The 22081-nt window shown below is 42.9% G+C and overlaps 1 protein-coding gene and 1 pseudogene across 9 annotated transcripts in view; both read left to right on the top strand.

Annotated features, from left to right (window-relative positions):
* LOC132231650 (protein DDI1 homolog 2) overlaps positions 1 to 20524 on the top strand; it is a 37912-nt gene extending 17388 nt beyond the window's left edge. For 2 of the 9 annotated variants that reach the window (XM_059691162.1, XM_059691163.1), the window contains 5 exons: positions 186 to 313; positions 4129 to 4257; positions 10922 to 11025; positions 13174 to 13366; positions 18654 to 20524. In XM_059691162.1, coding sequence (XP_059547145.1) covers positions 186 to 313; positions 4129 to 4257; positions 10922 to 11025; positions 13174 to 13366; positions 18654 to 20485 — 2386 coding nt within the window. In that variant the 3' untranslated portion in view covers positions 20486 to 20524. Of the gene's footprint in view, positions 1 to 185; positions 314 to 4128; positions 4258 to 5621; positions 6072 to 10921; positions 11026 to 13173; positions 13367 to 13524; positions 13621 to 16125; positions 16189 to 18653 lie in introns of those variants that run through there. The other 7 variants (XM_059691168.1, XM_059691169.1, XM_059691171.1 and 4 more) reach the window with 7 other exon arrangements.
* LOC132231988 (U4 spliceosomal RNA) lies at positions 6685 to 6752 on the top strand (annotated as a pseudogene).
* Positions 20525 to 22081: the final 1557 nt, after the last annotated feature.

Here is a 22081-nt window from a genome sequence, read left to right as displayed (position 1 = left end):
TGTATCTCACTGCCTCCTACTAAATCACAGACTGCAGGGTAGAGTACCAATTTCCATTTTAATGACTCAGCTGCTATTGCTGGGACAAAAGATACGCACAGATCTGTTTTAATATCATGACTTTGAGACAGATCTCTCTTCATGGAAGTAATGCTCTTAGTGTCCCTGGTTTTGGTTTGTTACAGGCAACAGAACATTGAGGAAAACATGACCATAGCTATGGAGGAGGCTCCGGAAAGTTTTGGCCAAGTAGTGATGCTTTATATTAACTGCAAAGTGAATGGACATCCTGTGAAAGCCTTTGTTGACTCAGGTGACGTCTCCGTCCTTTGTATCTTTGTCTCTCCAGCGAACATTCTGACCTGACACAGGAAGAAGGAGAGACCCTGGTGTCCTTACAGATGGCATTGGTCCTGTGGACTGCTCGCCAGCAAACCTGGGGGTTGTTTCACTTCCCATCTTTTCTTGTTTGTGATAGGCTTTTTTTAAATCATTTCTTCACCAGTTTTGTCTTTTCGGTGTCTCCTTTATCTTCCTGTGCCCCTTATTTGGCATCCTGAATTCTAGGGTACCTCTAAGGAATTGGGGACTCATTTGGTTTAGGATAAGAGTCTAATAAAGAAGGAGCTGTGTAGCCCTAGCCGGTTTGGCTCAGTGGATAGAGCGTCGGCCTGTGGACTGAAGGGTCCCGGGTTTGATTCTGGCAAGGGCACATGCCCAGGTTGCAGGCTCGATCCCCAGTAGGGGGTGTGCAAGAGGAGGATCAATGATTCTCATCATTGATGTTTCTATCTCTTCCTCTCCCTTCCTCTCTGAAATCAATAAAGAATTTTTTTTTTTTTTTAAAGGAGGTATGTAGTGTAGGTCAAACCAGTATTTCTGCCTGGTCTGTGTGCCAGGAGCAATGAGGAGTGTAGGAGACAGGGCATGGTTCTTGCCCTGAAAGAAGAAAGAACGGCCAGGAAAGGAGGCAGGGAGTTTTGCACTTGAAGATTCAGATAATCCCTGTATTAACTGTCACCTTATCTCTTAGTAACAGCTCTTTGCTTTTTTAGTGAGACCACATACAGGCAGCATCATGTGGGTGTGACAACGGTCTTCCCGGTATGACTTCCTAGAGTACTAAAAGCTCCTGCTCAAGTTAACTTTTCCTCCATTTGTTTTGTTTTGTTTTGTTTTTCAGTTTTTTAATATATATATTTTTACTGATTTCAGAGAGGAAGGGAGAAAAAAGAGAGAGAGACATCAGTGATGAGAGAGAACCACCAATCGGCTGCCTTCTGCACAGCCCACACTGGGGATTGAGCCCGTAACCTGGGCATGTGCCCTGACCAGGAATTAAACCGTGACCCCCTGGTTCACAGGTCGACACTCCAACACTGAGCCACGCCGGCCAGGCATTTTTCCTCCATTTGTTCATCCACAAGTACTTAAGAACATGCTAGGTTTCAACTATTGGAAAGAGCTTATACTGAGATGCATACATTCCTGGGAGAAGTAAACTGCTGATTATTCAAGTTTAAAATGTCCTTTGAATGCTATGTACAGGGCCTTGTGCTGAGTGCTCGGGGGACAAGACTTACTAACTGGTGCTTCACAGTAACAGATACCTATAGGAGACCCTAATCTGACACCAGTATTTATTGAGCCTTTCTGTATGGTAAGCACCATGCTCATTCATGCTAAATTACCTAAGGTGCTTAATATAGATTGATTTATCACTTTTACTTAGTCCTCAGCATGTCCCCCAAGAACTGCGTTCTGTTACCCCTGTTTTCTAGGAGAGGAAACTTAGACATAGAGAGGGGAAGTCATTCCAGGTGTCCAGAGTTCACGAGCAGTAGATCTTGGATCCAGCCCCTGGTCTGCTTGGTGCCAGGACTCAAGCACTGTACAAAAATCAGGTGCATGTTGGATGAATATAGAAACCACATTCTCACTGACGGATGCTTCACCTCAGGTGTGGCTTCAAAAGAGAGGCCATTTGAACTGAGCTATCTCCATGGGCAGAGGAGTGGGGCTTGGATATGAGGCTTGAAAAGAGGCAGGAGTGCGGTGAAAGGGACCCTTCCCATCCTGAGATTGCTTCCTGTACATCAGTAACTAGCTTTTGGGGAGTAAAATGGGGAGGGAAGGAGGAAGGTAAATGAAAATCGTCTTCCCAAACTCCCTTTTTTTCCCCCCCATTATTTCTGGGCCTTCTTAAATCTAACTTCCTTCAGATGCCAAGACCTTCCAGTGCCCATTAGTGTAAGAAGCCTTAATGAGCAACATGAACAGAAAATGTTGGGATTGGGTTTGAGGAGACATCGTGAGGGAAAGGACAGTCAGTGGGGGGGAGGTGGGCCGTGAACTGGACTTAAAGCATAAGCACAATTAGAAAGTGGAAGCAGGGGAGGGACACTCTCCGGGTGGGTCAAAGTGAGTAACAGGCAAAGGGAACACATTCCCCCTGGTCAAGTACAAGGTGCAGGGCATTTGGAATATAAGTCTGTCGTCTGAGTCTGCTTGGGCTGCCATAACCGAATACCATAAACTGGGTGGCTTACAAACAACACAGATTTATTTCTCATCGTTCTGGAGGCAGGGAAGTCAAAGATCAAGGCGCTGGAGGGTTGGTGTCTGGTTCCTAGTCCATAGATGGCAGTCTTCTCCCTGGGTCCTCACGTGGTGGAAGTGGTGAGGGTCACGAATCCTATTTAAGAGGCCTCCACTCTAATGATCTAATCACCCCCAAAGGCCCCGCCTCTTTCTATCATTGCATCGGGGATTAGGTTTCAACATGAAACGTTCAGTCTACAGCAGCTGGAAAAGGTTTGGCCCGGATGGGAGGTGGGGGTGGGTTCTGAGGCTGGTTGTGGTTTGAAGTTGGTCTTAGAAGGAATAGGAGCCATTGAGGATACATTAAGTGAGTGGAAGAAGGTGATAGATAGGAAGACGGGCAGTGTGACAGATCTGGAGAATTCTGTGCCACTCAGGGTCAACTAGCTCCTTGCTTTAAGTTATACATCCACAGTGGTTTGGAAAGCAGAGATTTCATCCACTAGCAAGGGGGATATAGTGTGAGCTACGCTCACACTGCTGTGGTTGGAAGAAGGAGCGTCAGAAATAGCACAGAACTTATTAGCAGGATTGGACCAGAGTTTGAAAGTGGGGAAAGGCTAAAAGGAGTCAAAAGTGAACAATGCCTAAGTTTTATTATTGCAAGAAAACAATTCAGTTGGCAGGAAGAGAAATCCAAAGTGAGAATTATTTGGGGAGAAACAGTTTTATACCTGTTGGCTTGGAAATAGAAGTGTCTGACACAGGAGTGGGAGCTAGAGTCCTGGGAGAAGTTAGCACTGTAGATAAAGATTAGAGGAGTGTCTTCCTCCAGGCCAACTCCAGCTGTGGCTGAGTACATGTCACTGCAGGAGAAAAGTCCCTCGCTGCCCGCTTCCTGAGAGGGAAGAGGGTCTGACTGTTGGAGCAGACAATAGGGAGTTCACGTCCAGCTTTTTGAGAGACTATGATGTATTTTTTAACCGGTGAATTAGAGTGCCCCAGAATTTGGAGTGACAAAACTTGGCGCGATGTCTAGAGGTGCTTTGTGCAAGGCCTCTGAAGGTAAAGTAATACTTGGTGAGCATTTCTGGGTGAGTCATGGTGACTTTTTGGAAGTCCTTTCAGGTTGTTTTGCTTCCTGTTGGTAAAGTTTTTAAGTATCATTTAATAATTACATTTAAACAAAATATTCTTTCTCTCAATGTCAAGTTTCTACACTGTTTCAGATTCCACTGTGGCACTGAAAGTTGAACTAAGCCTGGCAGGAAACAGCTCGGGAGGAACAATGTTGCACAGATAAAAGCCTTGGGTAGCTCTGAAGGGGCTGATTCAGTTGCCCATCAGGCACATGTCCCTGTGGCAGGCTTGATCCCCAGAATGGGGTGTGCAGAAGGCAGATGATTGACGGTTCTCTCTCATTGATGTTTCTCTCTTCCTCTCTCTAAAATCAACTAAAGAAATAGTTTAAAAAAAGAGAAAAAGCCTGGGGTATACTTGCTTTGCCCTGTTCTTAGTGCTGCATTTTTAATCTTAACACAAATGTGGGTTTTGTCTTTATTATCTGATATTTCCCTCCACCTCCAGGTGCCCAGATGACTATTATGAGTCAAGCCTGTGCGGAAAGGTGTAACATAATGAGGCTGGTGGATCGTCGGTGGGCAGGGATTGCCAAAGGAGTGGGCACCCAGAAGATTATTGGAAGGGTGCACCTAGGTGAGTGGAGGCACTGGGAGACTTGGTAGAGTAGTGGATTTAAAAACTTTTCTCTTGGACAGGTACATCTGATCCAGCAAGCCTTAGAGAAGTTTAAACTCTATATCGAAGTCATATATATGTGCATATTAGCTGGTAGCAGAAAGAATATCAGTCCTCTATGTACTTCTGTTTTCTACTCCTGACAGATAATTCCTTTCAACTATTTTATCAGACTTCTATTGGTGCTTGCCTCCACATTTCTAAATAACATGTTTATAGTGCTTATTACTCATATGATTATATAAATACTATTGAGAGCATAGCCATCTAATTGAATATAATTGCTTTTCCGTTTTTTGGGAATTAATAATTCTCTCTCTCTCTCTCTCTCTCTCTCTCTCTCTCTCTCTCTCTCTGTCATTGGGTTTTTGGTGTCACTCATCCCAAACACTGCCCTGCTTGTGTCAATGTCCTTGCTGCAGTCCATCCCATTGAAGATGCTTCTTCAGAACCTGGGCTGCTTCATGCTGCTGTTTTGGAGTCGCCCTTGACTGAGTCCCCAGGTTCCTTTGTCCTTGGTCTAATGTTGGGCTACATGAACCCCATGTCTTCCTCTTTCTATTTTGCTCCCCAGTTTATTAGAGCACCTCTTCCAGTAACTTCCCGACAAAAAGTACATGGTAGTAAGTTGAGTTCTTGAAAATCAGGACGACTTTCCCCCTATGTTTCACCAGTCCGGCTAAGTTGGAAATCATTTTCTATCACAGTTTTTGACAGTATTGCTGTGGAAAAGCTGGATGCTGTTCTGATCCTTGATCCTTTATGTGAAAGATTTCCTTTTTTGAAGGTTGTAGAATCTTTTTTTTGACCTCAGTGTTTTGAAATTACACGGTGATGTACTTGAGTCTAGCTCTCTTCATCTAGTGTGCTGAGTGCCTTTCAGTCTGAGAACGACTTCCCTCCTTAGGGTGTCTTTTATTCAGGGAGGGTGGTCTCCTGTCCTGGACTTGTTCTGTAGTTTTCTGTTTTCATTCATTGTGCCCTGGGGGGGCTTGGGTGAGATTTCCTCAACTTTGTCTTCCAACCCTTCTGTTTTGTTTTGTCTCTCGTGTTAGATGGCTTTCTCAGATGTCTGGTGATCCTTGGCATCTGCTCATATTGAAGAGTGGAACACCAAAAGGCTATTCGGAAGATTACTCGGGTGGGCAGCTGTGCTGGGCCAGCTCAGTCAAGGGTTGGGTGAGCCTAAGGCGGGGCGGTGAAGGATGTAGAAAAGACAGACGGAGAGAATAAGCTAGGTGGATCTTCCTGTGGCTATCTGAGGCGGCAGAGAGAGATCCAGACAGCAAGCTGAGCCTTGATTGTATAGCCAGAGGTAAACAAGGTAGCAGTCACCATAGTTACAGTGTTCTTGTGAGTTTCACTTGTTTTGGCAGCACTTACTGCATCTCCCTCAGCCCATTAGCTACCCAGATAAGATCTAGGGAGGTCATAAGGTCAAGCCTAATTATGCTAAGAGGGCTGTGCCCTCTGCAGCCATGGCAGTTGTGGGTGATCTAGAAGTTGAGTCTCAGTAAGCTTTCACTTAATCCCCTTGGTTTTCATTAGGTGCTTGTGTTGTGTCCCTGTCTTCCTCCATGCCCATCTATTATGAGAGCCTCTGTTTCACCCTCTTGAGAAAAAAAAACCCCTCTAGCCTACTGTTGAGGTAGAGGGAGGTACTTGGCCACCTGGCTGAGCAGAGTGCAGGAGAGGAACCCCAAGATCTGTGCCTGCATAGACCTTCAGTGAGTCTCTCTGCTTTGGACCTGCCTTTACCCCTGTTTTCAGAAGTACTTGTTTCCACCAGTTCATCAGCCTCTGGGGAGGTCTGGGGTGTTAATTGGGTTGCTTCTCAGTTTTCCTTTCTGTCATCTGCTTTCTAGTTCCAAAATTGTGTTTCACTTGTCTCTTTCATTTTTGACCTTAGTGATTTTATGCTGGTAGAGAAGTTCAAAAGTATAGAAATAAGCAAAGAAGTCAAAATACCTTAAATCCTTTTAAGTGAGAATCAGCCGTTAATAGCACTTGGACATGCCTCTTTTTGATCTGTTTCCATTTGTTTTTTTCTTGTAAAGGGTAGTCATACCGCAGATAGAATTTTATTCTCTGCTTTAAGAAAAAATTAACAGTCGTAGTATTTTTCAAATGTTACTAAAAATTTCATAAGCATCGTTAAGTAAATGAGTAACAGTCTGTTGTGGTTTAGTGGTCAACTTTTGGGATATATTTTTATCCAATGTTTTGTCGTAACATGGCATTGGATTTTTGTGTAGTTTTGTGTATACTGATGTTTTTCCTTAGTCAAGATTCCTGTAAGTACTGAATCAAAGGTTATGGATACTTTAAGACTCTTGTTAACTGGTACCAATCTGGTTTCCCCAGCCCTGAATGAATATTCATCTCAACTTTGCACAAGTGGCAGTATCATAGCCAATGAGGTTTATCCGAGGCGTGGTTATTGCTAATTGAATGAATAAATGAATATTCATCTTAGTGCCCTTGTACAATCAAGTATTATTCGTTTTAACACCTTTAATTTGCAGATAAAGTGTTTTCTTACTATAAGTTACTTTTCTTTCATTGCAAGTAAAGTTTCTTCCTATTTTCTTCATATTTATTTTTATTTATTTAATATATTTTATTGATTTTTTTTACAGAGAGGAAGGGGGAGGGATAGTTAGAAACATCAATGAGGGAGGAACATCAATCAGCTGCTTCCCGCACACCCCTTACTGGGGATGTGCCCGCAACCAAGATACATGCCCTTGACTGGAATCGAACCTGGGACGCTTGAGTCTGCAGGCCGACACTCTATCCACTGAGCCAAACCGGTTAGGGCCATATTTCTTTTTAAATATATGTCTGTTTATTAGAGTCTTGTTTTCTTTTATTGATTTGCATAGCATTGGATTATCTAAATACCTTACTCTCATATACTTTCCTACACAGAGTAGAACTTAAATTGAGTAGGAATACCACAAATTGGTTGCTTCAGAGTCTGAGGTCTCAGATTTTTCATGGTTTTAAGTGAGAAGATAATAGGAGATAAAGTAATATCAGCCCCTTGTGTCCTTCCTTGTGGGTGGACAAGTTGTACTGTTTTGCAACTTCGAGTCTGATTGGCATGAAAAAAACCTTTTAACAATAGGGAGAGATTTACCAACAGAATCTTTGTTAGTATATCCAAATCCCAGGAGGGTGTGTGTGTGTGTGTGTGTGTGTGTGTGTGTGTGTGTGTGTGAGAGAGAGAGAGAGACAGACAGACAGACATTATGTGCTAACTTCGATGCGCCCGACCAGAGTGGCTCAGCTAGTTTAATTCCTGGTTAGGGCACATGCCTGGGTTTCGGGTTAGATCCCCTGTCAGGGCACACACAGAAGGCAACCAATTGATGTTTCTCTTTCCCTTCTCTCTAAGCATATCCTCTAGTGAGGATTAAAAACAAAAAGACCTACACTGTTTCAGATTCCACTGTGGAATGGAAAGTTGAACTGAAAGTTGAACTGAGCATGGGAGGAAACTGCTAGATAGGAACAATGTTGCACAGATAAAAGCCTTGGGTAGCCCTGGCCCCTGTAGGTCAAAGCCAAAGCTTTGAGAAGACCCTGGGTGGGAATGGTGGGGGGGAGGGGGGGAATTGAGGGAAAAGGAGACATATGTAAAACTTGAGGCAATAAAAAAATTTTTCAAGAAAAAGCTTTTAAAAGAAAATGTAGGAGGCTATCTTGCATAGGGAACAGGTTCTTTCAAAGATAGGAAGGAAATTATTTGATAAATTCAGCCACATTAAGATTAAGAACCTTTCATCAAAAGACAAGTGAACAAACACAAACTAGGAAAAGATTTTAGTAATGCATGTAACTAATGAAGAATTCGTATTCAGAATACACGTATTCTGTGTGATTGTATATCCAACTCCATAAGAAAGACAATATTAAAAATTACATATGTACTTTCAGAGGAAACCAATATGGTTAATAAGTACTATATATGAAAAGTTGCTTAACCTCATTTTTAACCAGGGAAATTCAAAATTATTGCCACATTAGCAAAATTTTAAATCTAATCATATTGAGTGTTGGTGAGAATGTGGAGCAGTGAGAACTTTCATGCACTGCTGGAAACATTTTCGAAACAATTCAGTATCACCAAGCAAAGTTGAGCCTAGTAGAACCCTGTAATTCCACTTCTTAGACTGTACCTTAGAAGAACTTGTGGCACAGCAGTAGATAAGAGTACAGAAGTGTTCAAGTGAGCAGAACCAAAGCACCCCAGAAAGGCCCATAGGAGTGGAGTGGGTACCTCACTTCTGGTGTGTTAGACATGTGCACCTAGAGGGACCAAGTATCTCAAAATATTTTTTGAGTAAAAGAGCAGGTCATAGTTTAAAGACACAAAACTAAACAATATGTTGCTTAGAAATCATACAAAGCTGGTAAGAACTATAAAAAATGCGGGGAGTGATTAACACAAAACCTGGGCTAGTTGGGAGAGTGGGAGGAAGCAGAGAAAAAGCTGTATCAGTAGGACATATGGAGACTTCGTAGTTTTCTATTTCTTAACTTGGGGAAGAGATTTGTGGGTATTAGTTTTATCAGACTTTATGCTGTGCATATGTTTCATACACTCCTATTTATAAGATACACTTAAGAATAGTAAAGTTGCCCTAGCCGGTTTGGCTCAGTGGATAGAGCGTCGGCCTGCGGACTCATGGCCCCAGGTTCGATTCTAGTCAAGGGCATGTACCTTGGTTGCGGGCACATACCCAGTGGGGAGTGTGCAGGAGGCAGCATATTGATGTTTCTCATCGATGTTTCTTTTTTTATTATTATTATTGATTTTTTACAGAGAGGAAGGGAGAGGAATAGAGAGTTAGAAACATCCATGAGAGAGAAACATTGATCAGCTGCCTCCTGCACACTCCCCCCTGGGGATGTGCCTGCAACCAAGGTACATGCCCTTGACCGGAATCAAACCTGGGACCCTTTAGTCCGCAGGCCGATGCTCTATCCACCGAGCCAAACCAGTCAGGGCTCATCAATGTTTCTAACTCTATGCCTATCCCTTCCTCTGTAAAAAACCAATAAAATATATTTTTAAAAACATAGCAAAGTACATATTTTAATCTTACATATTAAGTAAGGGGAGAGATTGATGAGAGAGTCAAGGCAAACAGGCCTTGGAGTTATCTCTGGTTTGGCAAATAGAAACTTGATTATCACAGGCAGTAATAAACACTTTACTTTTCGGAGGCTAATTTAAAGTGTGCACATTTTATTTCCCTTTAGAAAACCTTTTGTAAGTGTATAGGTCACAGATGGCGAGCCTATGACACGTGTCAGGTGACACGCAAACTCATTTTTTTGATTGATTTTTCTTTGTTAAATGGCATTTAAATATCCTATATAATAAAAGAGAAAAATGGTAATTGGCGTACAACGATACCCTTTTCATTGGCTAATCAGGGCTATATGCAAATTAACTGCCAACTAAGATTGGCAGTTAACTGCCAACAAGATGGCGGTTAACTGCCAACAAGATGGCGGTTAATTTGCATATGTAGGCACAATGCAGGGAGGCGAAAGGGAAAGCAGGAAGAAGCCCCCTGCCACTGACAGTGATCGGAAACCCAGGGGGGAGCTAAGAGCTGGGGGGCAGGGCAAAGGCGGCCCTGGGGCCGCCTTTGCCCTGCCCCCCAGCCATGATTGGAGAATCAGGCGCCTTTGCTGCCCTGGCCAGTGATAGCAGGAAGTAGGGGTGGAGCCAGCGATGGGAGCTGGGCACGGTCGAAGCTGGCAGTCCCAGGAGCTAGGGGCCCCTTGCCTGGGCCTAAAGCGGAGCCCATGATCGCGGGGCCGCTGCAGCTGTGGGTCCCCGCTGCCTGGGCCGAACGCCTCAGCCATAGGCATCCTGCAGGGGCAGGGGCAGAGCCCGCGTGATCGCGGCGCCCCCCCGCTGCCACTGCAGGTCCCCGCTGCCTGGGCCAGATGCCTAGGCCAGAGGCATCAGGCCTGGGCTGGGGGCAGAACCAGTGATGGGGGGAAATGAGGGTCCCTTGCCCAGGCATGACGCCTCTGTCAGAGGCGTCAGGCCTGGGCAAGGGGCCAATCCTGCGATTGGAGGGTGATGCGGATCAACGCCTGAGGGCTCCCAGCATGTGAGAGGGGGCAGGCTGGGCTGAGGGACACTCCCCCCTGCTCCACACCCAGTGCACGAATTTCGTGCACCGGGCCCCTAGTATAAAATAAATATCAAAAATATAAGTCTTTGTTTTACTATGGTTGCAAATACCAAAAAATTTCTGTATGTGACACGGCACCAGAGTTAAGTTAGGGTTTTTCAAAATGCTGACACACCGAGCTCAAAAGGTTCACCATCACTGGTATAGGAAGTGGGTGGTTTATTGGAGGGATTGGTCCTTTTTTTTTTTTTAATCCACTTTACCATCTGGTGCCTTCATTGGCTTTTAAACTGGTTATTAGTCTTACAGGATTTTCTTTTTATACTCTCCCTCTTTGCATGCTTTGCTTTGGTTTTGACTGGGAGAAGCAAGGCACAGAATGAAAGATACATTTCCAAAGTTTGTGTCGGGCTTCTGAGTAAAAATCGGTACCATCTTCTTTCCTTCCTGTGCTTTAGCTCAGGTGCAGATCGAGGGAGATTTCCTGGCGTGCTCCTTCTCCATACTTGAGGAGCAGCCCATGGACATGCTTCTGGGCCTGGACATGCTGAAACGACATCAGGTACTCAGAGCTTCACTTGCTTTTGCATTGGCCTTTTGTGTGTTCCGTGGTTATTCCTGCATCATTCCTCTTGGCCGTGTGCACTGGAAAACTAAGAAGCACGGCTCTTTGAGCCTGGAAAGGTCTTTAATTGATGACGATGTCATACAAGTTTGAAATGATGTGTAAGTAGAAATAGAATCTTTCGTGAAATCTCTCTGAATTTTAAACACATTTTGGACCAGTAGTTTTATTGCTAGCTTTACCCAGTGGCCAGATAAGTTTCTTTTTAAAGTGTCATACTTTGTAAAACACTGTGTAATATGAAGCAAGAATTCTCGTGATCCGTCCGCAGTGTGTTGTTAAATCCATCTGTTTTGAGATTAAATGGGCATTGGTTCCCTTGTGTAATGTTTAGTTTCTGATTAGAACTCAAGTAATTTTTTGATGGGTTTGTAGGGAAGTGTGAGTAACGCACAGTGGTAGTTTTATGGAAGTGCGAGTTTAGCAAGTTCCTTCGTATCTGGTGAAACTATACTTGGGAAGAAGAGCTTCAGGATTAAGGGAGAAGCCCATAGCTGTTGGGAATAGAAATGTTTATTTAGTACAGAGAGAATGATTTATCACTATATTCATTCGCAGTGATATTTATATTTCTACTCCAAAGCCTAATAATTTGTTTAAAGATAAACAACTCTCAGTGAAGAAGCAATTAGTGTCCACTGGGTAGTAAAATTGTTCACAAGATTTTATATCTAGCCAATATTTTTATGTCACTAATACTCCTTAAAATTCTTTTTTAATTTTATTGATTTTTTACAGAGAGGAAGGGAGAGAGATAGAGAGTTAGAAACATCGATGGGAGAGAAACATCGATCAGCTGCCTCCTGCACACCTCCTACTGGGGATGTGCCCGCAACCAAGGCACATGCCCTTGACTGGAATCAAACCTGGGACCCTTCAGTCCACAGACCGATGCTCTATCCACTGAGCCAAACCAGTCAGGGCTCCTTAAAATTCTTTTAATACTGAATTTCAGTGTGCAGACTTTTAAGTAGAAGGAATGAGTGAATGCATGTATAAATAAAACCTATTTTATTGTCGCTGCCTTTCCTTATTTTTTAGTTATGGTATAGACCCGTGGTCGGCAGACTGCGGCTTGTGAGCCACATGCGGCTCTTTGGCCCCTTCAGTGTGGCTCTTCCACAAAATACCACGTGCGGCTGCACACGTACAGTGCGATTGAAACTTCGTGACCCATGCGCAGAAGTCGTATTTTGTGAAAGAGCCGGTATTTTGTGGAAGAGCCGCATGTGGCTTGCGAGCCGCAGTTTGCCGACCACTGGTATAGACCATGGTATCTCCAATTATAAATATAAAGCATATATGTATGCAATTGTCCTATATTAATTAATTATAAAAATACACAAAGAATGAAATAAAGTATAGTTTTACATAGATTGCCTTGCCTTTATACCACTCTGTACCATTAGTACAGAGTTTAAATATAAGCTGTATGTATACAAAAAACAAAATGTAAAACTGTATAAATGATATGTCTCAGTTTTATTTTTACTTTTATTTTTTTAAATATATATTTTATTGATTTTTTACAGAGAGGAAGGGAGAGAGATAGAGAGTTAGAAACATCGATGAGAGAGAAACATCGATCAGCTGCCTCCTGCACATCTCCTACTGGGGATATGCCTGCAACCCAGGTACATGCCCTTGACCGGAATCGAACCTGGGACCTTTCAGTCCGCAGGCCGACGCTCTATCCACTGAGCCAAACCGGTTTTGGCTCAGTTTTATTTTTAAGAGTCACATGTTTGTAAAAGGTGGAGCCATTGATTATGCCTGGCAATTTCCCAAATTTTGCACAATGGATATGTATTATATTTAAACTTAGACATGAATACTAGTATACATTGTGTTCAACAAATTGTTAACTGTGTTCTGTAGAGATTATTCTGCTGTAAACTTCATTAAACAAATTCTAAATTAACAGTGTCACCTAGGTTAAAGCTTAAATGCTTTTAGGCAAAGTTGTTTGAACCATCTCTGTCTCTGTCCATGTCGCTCTTTGTGAATGAGTTTTAAATTCGGGATCATAATTTTCCTGCATGTGTTTCATCTGCCATCATCAGTCTTTGCTTTCTTCCTTCTAAGTGTTCCATTGACCTCAAGAAAAATGTACTCGTGATCGGCACCACAGGCTCACAGACCACCTTCCTCCCCGAGGCAGAGCTACCAGAGTGTGCCCGGTTGGCATATGGGGCCGGGCGGGAGGAGGTGCTCCGGCCGGAGGAGATTGCAGACCGAGAATTAGCAGAAGCCCTTCAGAAATCTGTACAGGATGCAGGTATTTGCAGTGCGGGGCTCTTGAATACCTAACTTTTTATTGGTGGGTGAGCAAGGAAGTTGAGCTTTTAGAGGGTAGGAACCTTTCCAGGTCGTGATCGGTCTCATCGTCCTGTCAGATGTGTTTCTGTCCTCTTACCACCTTTTCCTGTTCCTCAGCACAACAGAGAAAACTTGGTGTTTCCAGGGTCAAGAAACAGCAATCCACTGCTGTGTGCAAGACAGAGTGGGAGCTGTTTGCTTAGGCACATTTTGGTAGGCTTCCTGAAAAGTCTTGTCTTTTTTCCTAAAGAAAATTGTAACAGTAAGCAGACACTTCCTTTTGAGTCCAACAGTATTTCCCTGAAAATTTCTTTTCCTTTTCGTAGGCCCATTTATTTTGAATAGTGCCTAAGCAGCCCAAACCTTTTTTTATCGACAAAGTGCTGCCACCAAAGGAACCAACAGTAAGAAACATCATTGAACGTTAGTCAACACACAGGATTATGCTGTTAATGAGGTCACTGTAGTGAGCCAGTTAGAACAGGATGTGAGCTATTGAAGTGAAGCCACCTATATGTGTGTTTTTTCCTAAGTCTGAATTGTAGCCCATTTCAATCTAAATTCCAAGCCAAGTTTCTGCCTTTTTTTTTTTCCTAAAATATATTTTATTGATTTTTTACAGACAGGGAGAGGGATAGAGAGTTAGAAACATCGATGAGAGAGAAACATCGATCAGCTGCCTCCTGCACACTCCCCACTGGGGATGTGCCCGCAACCAAGGTACATGCCTTTGACAGAATCGAACCTGGGACCCTTGAGTCCGCAGGCCGATGCTCTATCCACTGAGCCAAACCAGTTAGGGCGGGTTATTTATTTTTAAATATATTTTATTGATTTTTCACAGAGAGGAAGGGAGAGGGACAGAGAGTTAGAAACATCAATGAGAGATAAACATCGATCAGCCGCCTCCTGCACACCCCCTCCTGGGGATGTGCCCGCAACCAAGGTACATGCCCTTGACCGGAATCGAACCTGGGACCGACCCTTCAGTCCGCAGGCCAACGCTCTATCCACTGAGCCAAACCAGTTAGGGCAACTTTGGGTTATTTTAAAGTCTTGAGTTGTCATTATTCATCAGTGACTAGTATCACATGTTGCATTTTTTCGATATGGTAAAGTGGATTGGATCTACAAGTTCAGGGACTAGCTTTCTTCTAAAGACAAAAAAAAGATAAGAGCTTTTAAAGTAAGCGGCCAGATTTTGCCAGTGTCTGTTACTGGAGAACACCCAATGCGTCATCAGCCTTGAACCCCCCTCGAATGGACATGGGTAGCAGATGGAGACTTCTGAGGTGGTCTGTTTGCAGTCTACTCCACTACCTTATAGTTCAGATTTACTACAGGCTACAGTTTTAAATGTGACTTAAGTATTTTATAGGAAAGGGAGAATTTTGAGCAACCAAACAAAGGAGAAAAAATCCATTTTGTTTTGCTTTGTTTTTTTATCCTCACATAAGGAAATGTTTTTATTAATTTGAGAGAGAGTGAGAGAAATCAATGTGAAAGTGAAACATTGATCAGTTGTGTCCCCTATGCACCCCTACCGGGGATTAAACCTGAGACCTGAGTATGTGCCCTGACCCAGAATTGAACCCATACAACCTTTTGGTGTACAGGATGACAGTAACCAACTAGGCCACTAGGCCACCCAGCCAGGGCAAATTCAGTTTCAGTCTTACCCACAAGGCAAGATTGAATGAGATTGATATACCTACTTAGAATGTTTCACATTTTCTTAGTAACTTGTCAGCTTAGTCATAATACTCTGTATTAGTAAAATAGAATGTATTATCATTTTGTGAAATCTCTACTTTCCCCCCACGGTTTTGGTGCTTTTATTTAAGAAACACTAGCTGATGGTAGCAGTGCTATCTAAACTAATAACAGTTACCCTCTTTGGGTAATTACAGTTTATTAGAAAGCTTAGGAGATTAAAATAGAAACCACAGATGTTTTCAGGCAAAGTGAAGATGTATCCACTTCAAATGATTAAAAGGAAATGGCTCTTTACCCAGGTGACCTTGTGTTGCTGATGTGTATTGGCTTGTGCTGTGTTTGTAATGTTTAAGTAATGAGGTAATTGTATAACATGAGGTTCTATTTGTTTGGGACATGGACTTCCCAGTATCATCAAAGTCAAAATTCTGGACGTAAAGGTGAAATATTTTTGCTATAAACTGCTTCTTTGGTGGCTACTCATTACCAAAGTATCTTTTCTAGTAGTTGAAAAAATAATTCAGAATAATAGCTGTATCTGACCTGTTTTCTAAAAACTAATTAAAAAATAAAGAAGATAAGCCAGGCTAGATAATCATGTTTGGTTTGTATTTCTTCTATAAATAAGTCTCAACTGAGAAAGGAATTTGGAAAGTGTCTGTTACGTGTGTTCACTTACCGTGTACTCCATAAGAGGATGTCCATGTCATGTAATTGCATATGGGCCTACCTCTTTTCACCTGTCTGACGTGTTTGTCCATGAATTTTCTGTGTGTAAAATTAATTTCTTTCCAAGTTCTATTAAGAATCTGTTGAAGTTGACGCATTACTTTATGTATTGTGAGAGAATTCTTTTGATGTCCAAACTACAGAAACATTCCCCAGCTTTGACTGCCAGTTCCTGAGGTTAAAGATGGCAAAGGAATGGAGACTGTAACCCCGCATGCTGTGTGGTTTGCATTGTTAACCCAAGTTTGCTTGTCTGTTTCCTAATTCAAACAGAGCGTCAGAAGCCATGATGCATGTAGTGTGTGTGTACTGCAGCTGGAGTGGGCCCCAGACCAGGTATTTATAGACACTCCCTAAGCCTTCCATCAGTCATCCGTGGTCTATATCTGCAGCAGTTTTGGAACTTAGCGTCCGTCATTCACCATTTCACCTTGTTTAATCTGGTTACAACTAGCCTGTATATATGTTTGTATGTTAGCATACATACACATCTAAACATAATTTCTTATTTAAAGTTTTATCCATTATTAGAACAGTCCAAGGGGAAAATCCCAGAAAAGCAATGTCCATCTCACCGACCATTGTGAATTTCAAATCAAGCATGTCAGCCTCACAGCCCTTTGTTGGATAACTCGTCCTTTAGGGCTTTCATAAGACCTGAAAACTGCAAGTTCTTTTTGCACATTACTGCACACACCCACCTAGAGCTATAGAGCAGTAGAAATTTTCATTCTGTTGAAGAAGAAATGGAAATAGGCCAGGTGACTTGTACAGGGTCACCAAGTCAATAAGAAAGGTGGAACTGGCATTTTATACTCCCAGCAATGAGAGCTGAGACCCTGCTTTTGCCTCTCCCTGGCCGGACCGATTTCCCCATCCCCACCCTCCCTCTGTTTCCCTGCAGTGTAAAGGTGGCCATTGTCAGCCTGAGTATATTGGCTAATACATCAAGAGGAGGAAAATCGGTCTATTAAACTATCAACCTTGGACTTTATAGGGATTTGCAGGCTGGTTGTAATGAGATACATGGGACTTAATTTCTTCTTTCTTTTTCTTGAAAGGCTGGGTTAAAAGCAGGCATAGTTTAATTATTCTTAATATCCATTGCCCTCATTGTCTTCTCCTATCTGATGGTACTGACCTAGTCCTCCCCTGCATTTAGGACTTAGGCCAGTGAAACTGACCCTCTCAGCTACAGGAGGATGTATGCTGCTTTCGTAGTGAGTACAAAATACACTCAGACCCTGTCACCTTGACCTCACCCAGTTGTTACAGCTGTCATATCAGTTCCCAGAAGGCCATTGTCATTCTGCCCCCAGCCCATGCTGTTAACATGGATATTTCACTACAATGTGTCTTTCCTGTTCACAGTAACTCAACATTGAATCTTTTTCAGAGTCAGCCTTAGAGATTGACAAGTAAAACTAGTAACTGTTTTTAGACTCTAAGGGATATGGTTTGCTCTGAGATAAATGCTGTTTTCCTGTTTACCCCTAAACGATAAGTAAGACTGTTTCATAGAAGCCTGTCACTCCCTGGCATAGTGCTTCATTGTCTCGTGCTGTTAACCAGTGTTCTGTCAGAATGATCTAGAGCCATCTGAACTGTAACTGCATTGCTTCATGACTTCTTAAGTCAAGATCAAGCCCCCATGTTGGACACTAATGTTGAGCATGAAGCCGCTGAGTTGTATCTGCCCTAATAGATTGTATTGTGAAGTCATTTTTGTTACCAGCCTTTGACTTTTGAAGATTGTATAATAATTGCATAGAAGACAGTTTTTAACTGGATCAGTGGCAAAAGGAGAGTTGGAACCTATGTTTAATGACAGCATGTTTACACTGAGGTGTAACGTTTGACCCTGCCATCTTGTGTGACTGGTCAGAAAGCTACACTGGGTCCATGGTCATTGCCTATTGAAAACTAGCTCCCTCCACTGCCCGATCTACCTCCACCCCCACTCCCTTGCCCTTAACATACTTCCGTGTTCTTACTTAGTTATACTGTGTTCATGTGGTAAAAGTAACTGGCAATCTGTTTTTATTGGTAAGATGATGACTGGGATTTAATCTGTTTGGTCTTTAGCTTTACTTTTGTTCTCACAGTCAACGCTCACATAGTTTTATTATTTTGGGGAAGTTTGGATAGAAATAAATAGAATGTTCACCTCTCTGTCTTGTGGAGATCCCCAAGCATTACATTCTTCTTCCTCTTTATAAGTCCTGCTCTGACCCAGATGATATGCCTGGTTTAGACTTGTCATTTGTAACCTCAGTGTTCACATCTGAAACACTGAAAGTATCTTGGCATGAGAATCATTCTAGTCAGAGAGCTTCAGAATTTGTAATGTGCTTAAGAATTACCGGAGGAGCTTTTTGGAAATGCAAGTTCCTAGGTTTACTCCCAAGAAAGTATCCCAAAATATGCGTGCTTAGCAAACATCCCAGTGATTTTAGGACAAGTGGTGGAGAGAACACACTGGGGGAAAGTATCCCAGGGTTCTGAACTCACGAAGAACAAAGGTACTGAAATGGCCTTCAGTCTTGAGCACAAACCAGCCATCATGTGTATGTTTATTAATGATACTTAAATAGTGCAGTATGCATCTTTTATTAACATTCCTACCTCTTATTTTCACGCTGTGATGTTAAATTGTCTACCACAGTGGGAATGGTTCTTGTGTAATATAAGCAAACCCAAGTTTAAGACCTGTCCTATCGTGTTTAGATTTGTATCCTCTGGTAATTCAGTGGCCTTCATAACCTGCTGATCTCTTTTCCTCTCCCTTTTGTTCCATGTAGAGAAAAGTGGTGAAGAAACTACCTCACTGGGAATGTCATCGTTACCAACTTCAGATGGATTTAACCATCCGGCCCGTCCTTCAGAACAGAGTCCTGAGATTGGTAATCCTGCGGGTCTCGCTCACTCTGTCTCTGCTTCAGTCTGCCCCCTCAAGCCCAGTGACCCAGACAGCATCGCACCGAACGCTGTGAAGGCCTCAAAGGCTACCACTGAATTCCAGATTCCCTCTGAAAAGAAAGAGCCTCTTCCTCTACAGGATCTCCCTGGTCCTGCTTCTCCAGCAGACTGGAGTTTGGCTGTGCCCTGGCAGAATTCACCCGAGGAAGCCACTGTTGCAGATAATCTGGAGCCATCTCCTGCTGAAAGAAGCACCCAGAGCCTCGACTCTCCCCTCCACCCAACACAGGAAGTGTCTGTCACAGAGACTAGGATGCAAGAACCACAGAGGTTTCTAGGTGAAAAGGCTTGGCATCCAGAATGTCAGACTCTGAGTCAGGTGAATGGCCTTCAGCAGCAGGAGGAACCAGAGAATGGACAGCATGAGGTTGAACAGAATGTGCCACATGACCGAGAACATCTTTGTAACAAGGGGGACCTTGAGCTTCTTGGAGAAAGGCAACAGAATCAACCAAAAAGTGTGGATGTGGAAGCTGCAATGAAAGGAGACACGCTGCAGCAGAATATGGACCTCCCGGGTGCACAGAGCAGTCTACCCTCAGGGTGCTCTGACTGCTCCAGTTCAGAAACACTTATGGAAGTAGATGTAGTTGAACAGCCCCTTCTGGCAGGCGGCCAGAATGCCAATGTCGAGAGTGTCAGTGCATCTGATCTCACCTTAGATAATAATCCCTTGATGGAAGTGGAAACATCAAAATGCAACCCTTCATCTGAAACCTTGAGTAGTTCCATTTCCTCTCAGAATTTACAGCTCCCAGAAAGTAATGTGGAAATGTCTGCAACAAATGCAGACACTGGGAATTGCTCCCCCGCTGTAAGTCTCTGTGGCAGTTGTCAGCCCTCTGTGGAGTCAGCAGAAGAATCTTGCTCCTCCATCACAGCAGCCTTGAAGGAGCTTCAAGGACTTCTGGTCACTAGTAGTAAACCAGCTTCAGAAATTCCATCTGAAGAAGTTATCTGTCAATCAGAAACAGTAACTGAGGGCCAAACAAGTCTGGGGGTCCTTTCTGAACGATGGATCCAGAGTGAACAGTGTTCACAGGTCTCCTTTCATCAGGCCACATCTGTTTCAGTAAAGACAGAAAAATTAGTAGACACTTCCGCTGGCACTGGAATGGAAGATACAGCAGATGTTAACTTCAGGGGTCCCGCTGATGGCCTAGTAACTGACTCGGAAGGTGTCCCCCGATCAACGGAATCAGTAAATGAGAGTTCTGTCATTCTAGCCTCAGCCAAAACGTCTAATCAATTACACTGCACCTTAGGTGTAGAAATTTCACCAAAACTTCTCGCAGGTGAGGAGGATGCACTCAATCAGACTTCGGAGCAAACTAAGTCCTTGTCATCAGATTTCATATTGGTTAAAGATTTGGGTCAGGACACACAGAATCCAGTGACAGATGGGCCTGAGACCAGAGCAGATGTCTGTCCTGAAGTTGCAGGGCCACTTGTTGAATTTGACCCACCTATCAGCTATCCATCATCAAGTCCCTCCATTCTCCCACCATTACTTTTTCCTGCTGCAGACATTGACCGGATTCTCCATGCCGGCTTTACTTTGCAGGAAGCTCTTGGGGCTTTGCAACAAGGTGGTGGAAATGCAGACCTTGCACTTCTTATTTTGCTAGCAAAGAACATTGTAGTTCCTACATAACCATGGAAAAGTGGGCTAGACCATACTCCATTCCCTTGGGGGGAAAAGCTATTATACACACATACACACACTCACCTGTACTAGTAGAAACCTGCAAGCAGAATGTTGAGCCAGATTTTTTTTAAAGATTTTTTTCAGCCAAAGTAATTTATGATCTCTTGTCTGATGAATTTGTCTATTAGTTAAAATTTGGGCCTTTTTAAATGTAATGGCAGTATATGTATACAAAAGCTTTTTATTCTCATTAAGATGATGTATTCTGGAATAAAATTGATGGCTTTGTGTTTAGCATACCATTTTAGAATGAGAGTGAGTCTTGGAGAAGCAGAAGCCCTGAGAAATCCCACCACCCATGCAGCTAAGAGCAGCTCAAGTTCACCCTTTGGCTGTGTCTGTACCACAGGCAAGGTGGTATGGCTTGTTGGTTCCATTGTCAATTTACAAACTTTTGATCACATAGTTTGGGTGTTCGGAATTCTACCCAGTGCTCTGTGTATTATGACTCATCAGTTATAACAAGAAAATTGAAGAATAATTGAATAATATTGCCTGGCGTGGTTTGTGGTTAGGATTTGACATTTTAGAAGGATGAATCAGGAGGGTTTAAAACTTGAGTTACTTTGTACATCATAGGCTGCTGCATGGATTGCCACGTTGGATGGGGTATTGTAGGGGAATTGACATTAGAGTGAAACATGGTGCTACCCAGATTAAAAAAACAAACCTGGAATTCCATTTGCAAATGTCTTGGTGATGTTTCAAGAACTGTGAGTGAAAAATAGTGACCTAAACACTGGAATTTACTCACGTGGGTTTGCTAGCATCTCACTGATCACACTTCAACCCTCAATGACAAATGATGATCTCGAGTCCATCTTCTGGGAAATTCTACTAAAGCTCAGTTTGAGCTGTGATCTGAGTGAACTAGTGAAGTGTGAACCGTGCCACTGGTTTGTCATGGTGCTTGGAATGTCCGTCTGGCGAGTGTGCTTCATGGCAATAGAAATAAATAGTAATGGCAGTTTCTGACTCCGTGGCCTTTTACTAGATGGTTGGTAGTGTATTCCATCCCCGTCTTTTCTCAGGAGTTTCTTTTATTAAACAAGATTCATCACATTTGTGTTTACCATGTCAAGTCGGAGTGGGGCGTAGTGTATAGCGGTATTTATTGTGGCCTTTTACTAGATGAGGACTAGCCCTTGGAAATCACTGTCCTGTGGGCCCCACTGTGCAATAATGCTACTGGAAAGACATCTGCTCTTTTCTGTACCTAGAAGGAATCTGAAATCTTGTTTTATTGAAAAGAATTTTGAGCATGATAATTCCCAATTCCGGTTACACTTTGCAACGTGTTTGAAACAACCTTTGAAATGGTGATTTGTAAACTTAGTGTTCAGTGATTTTGTCTAAAGTCTGACTCTCTTTAAAAGCTTATTCTTGACATCAAAATTCAAGTCATTTTAGCACAATCAAAATGGAGGCTCATATCTCAGGAGTTTTTGAAATTTTAATTTGTGGCTACTTCATGCATTTCTCTTGTACCCTGTTCCATCTTCTCTTGGCTGTGCTGTTCGTGTGCGTGTTAGGAGACTTTAG

This window comes from Myotis daubentonii, chromosome 3 (assembly GCF_963259705.1).
Source record: "Myotis daubentonii chromosome 3, mMyoDau2.1, whole genome shotgun sequence".
NCBI classification, from domain to species: domain Eukaryota; kingdom Metazoa; phylum Chordata; class Mammalia; order Chiroptera; family Vespertilionidae; genus Myotis; species Myotis daubentonii.
The sequence above is the reverse complement of the archived record's forward strand: the minus strand, read 5'-3'. Positions and strand labels throughout refer to the sequence as shown.